The sequence below is a fragment of the Sinocyclocheilus anshuiensis genome, unplaced genomic scaffold (genome assembly GCF_001515605.1).
Source record: "Sinocyclocheilus anshuiensis isolate Anshui unplaced genomic scaffold, SAMN03320099.WGS_v1.1 C31795919, whole genome shotgun sequence".
Classification (NCBI taxonomy): Eukaryota; Metazoa; Chordata; class Actinopteri; order Cypriniformes; family Cyprinidae; genus Sinocyclocheilus; species Sinocyclocheilus anshuiensis.
The window spans coordinates 1-511 of NW_015604536.1; the positions used below are offsets into that span (position 1 = coordinate 1).

The window sequence follows — 511 nt, forward strand, 5'->3', positions numbered from 1 at the left end:
GCTTTCAATTGTGGTAGGACTAATGAAAGACATTATTAGACCTACAAAAACCCAGTGTGAGAACTTTGCAATTTGAAGTCATGTGAGATTGTCTGGTACATACTCCCTCTTGTGATCCTCAAACAGCTTGATTTTGCGTCCATTCAGATCTGTTCCATCCAGCTTCTCTATGGCATTCTTCATATCACTGTGTGAAGCAAACTCCACCACCCTGTAAAACAAATCAGGGCAAACGCATTACAATCATTTGACAATCAGAACACAGTCTTATGCATACATGCACAAGATCTTACCCCTCATTCTTCTTGGTCCTGTGTGCATCCACAAAGGTCACTTCACCCACCTTCCTCATCAAGTCCTTCAGATCCTGCAGAAAGCACAGAAACATTTAATGACACGTTTTCAGAGAAACCCAAAAGCACTGACTCACACACTGCAGTTTAGCACCCACACATTTAATACACAGACTGCATTCTGCAGCATCTGCTCTAAAGTGTGCACTGGTGCACCT

At 42.7% G+C, this 511-nt stretch overlaps 1 protein-coding gene across 1 annotated transcript; it reads right to left on the bottom strand.

Moving 5' to 3' along the window:
- Window positions 1-6: 6 nt before the first annotated feature.
- LOC107682182 (serine/arginine-rich splicing factor 5-like) lies at window positions 7-505 on the bottom strand. The gene is made up of 2 exons (XM_016478514.1): window positions 294-505; window positions 7-211 (listed from the first exon to the last, which is right to left on the bottom strand). The coding sequence occupies exons 1-2, from the start codon at window positions 386-388 to the stop codon at window positions 79-81; spliced, it is 228 nt and encodes a 75-aa protein (XP_016334000.1). The 5' UTR covers window positions 389-505; the 3' UTR covers window positions 7-78.
- Between the last annotated feature and the right edge of the window lie 6 nt (window positions 506-511).

Coding starts and splice junctions, on each gene's coding strand:
- LOC107682182 (XM_016478514.1), bottom strand. CDS start 388: ATGTTTCTGTGCTTTCTGCAGGATCTGAAGGACTTGATGAGGAAGGTG. Junction 212..293: donor AGGACCAAGAAGAATGAGGG/GTAAGATCTTGT, acceptor TTTGTTTTACAG/GGTGGTGGAGTTTGCTTCAC.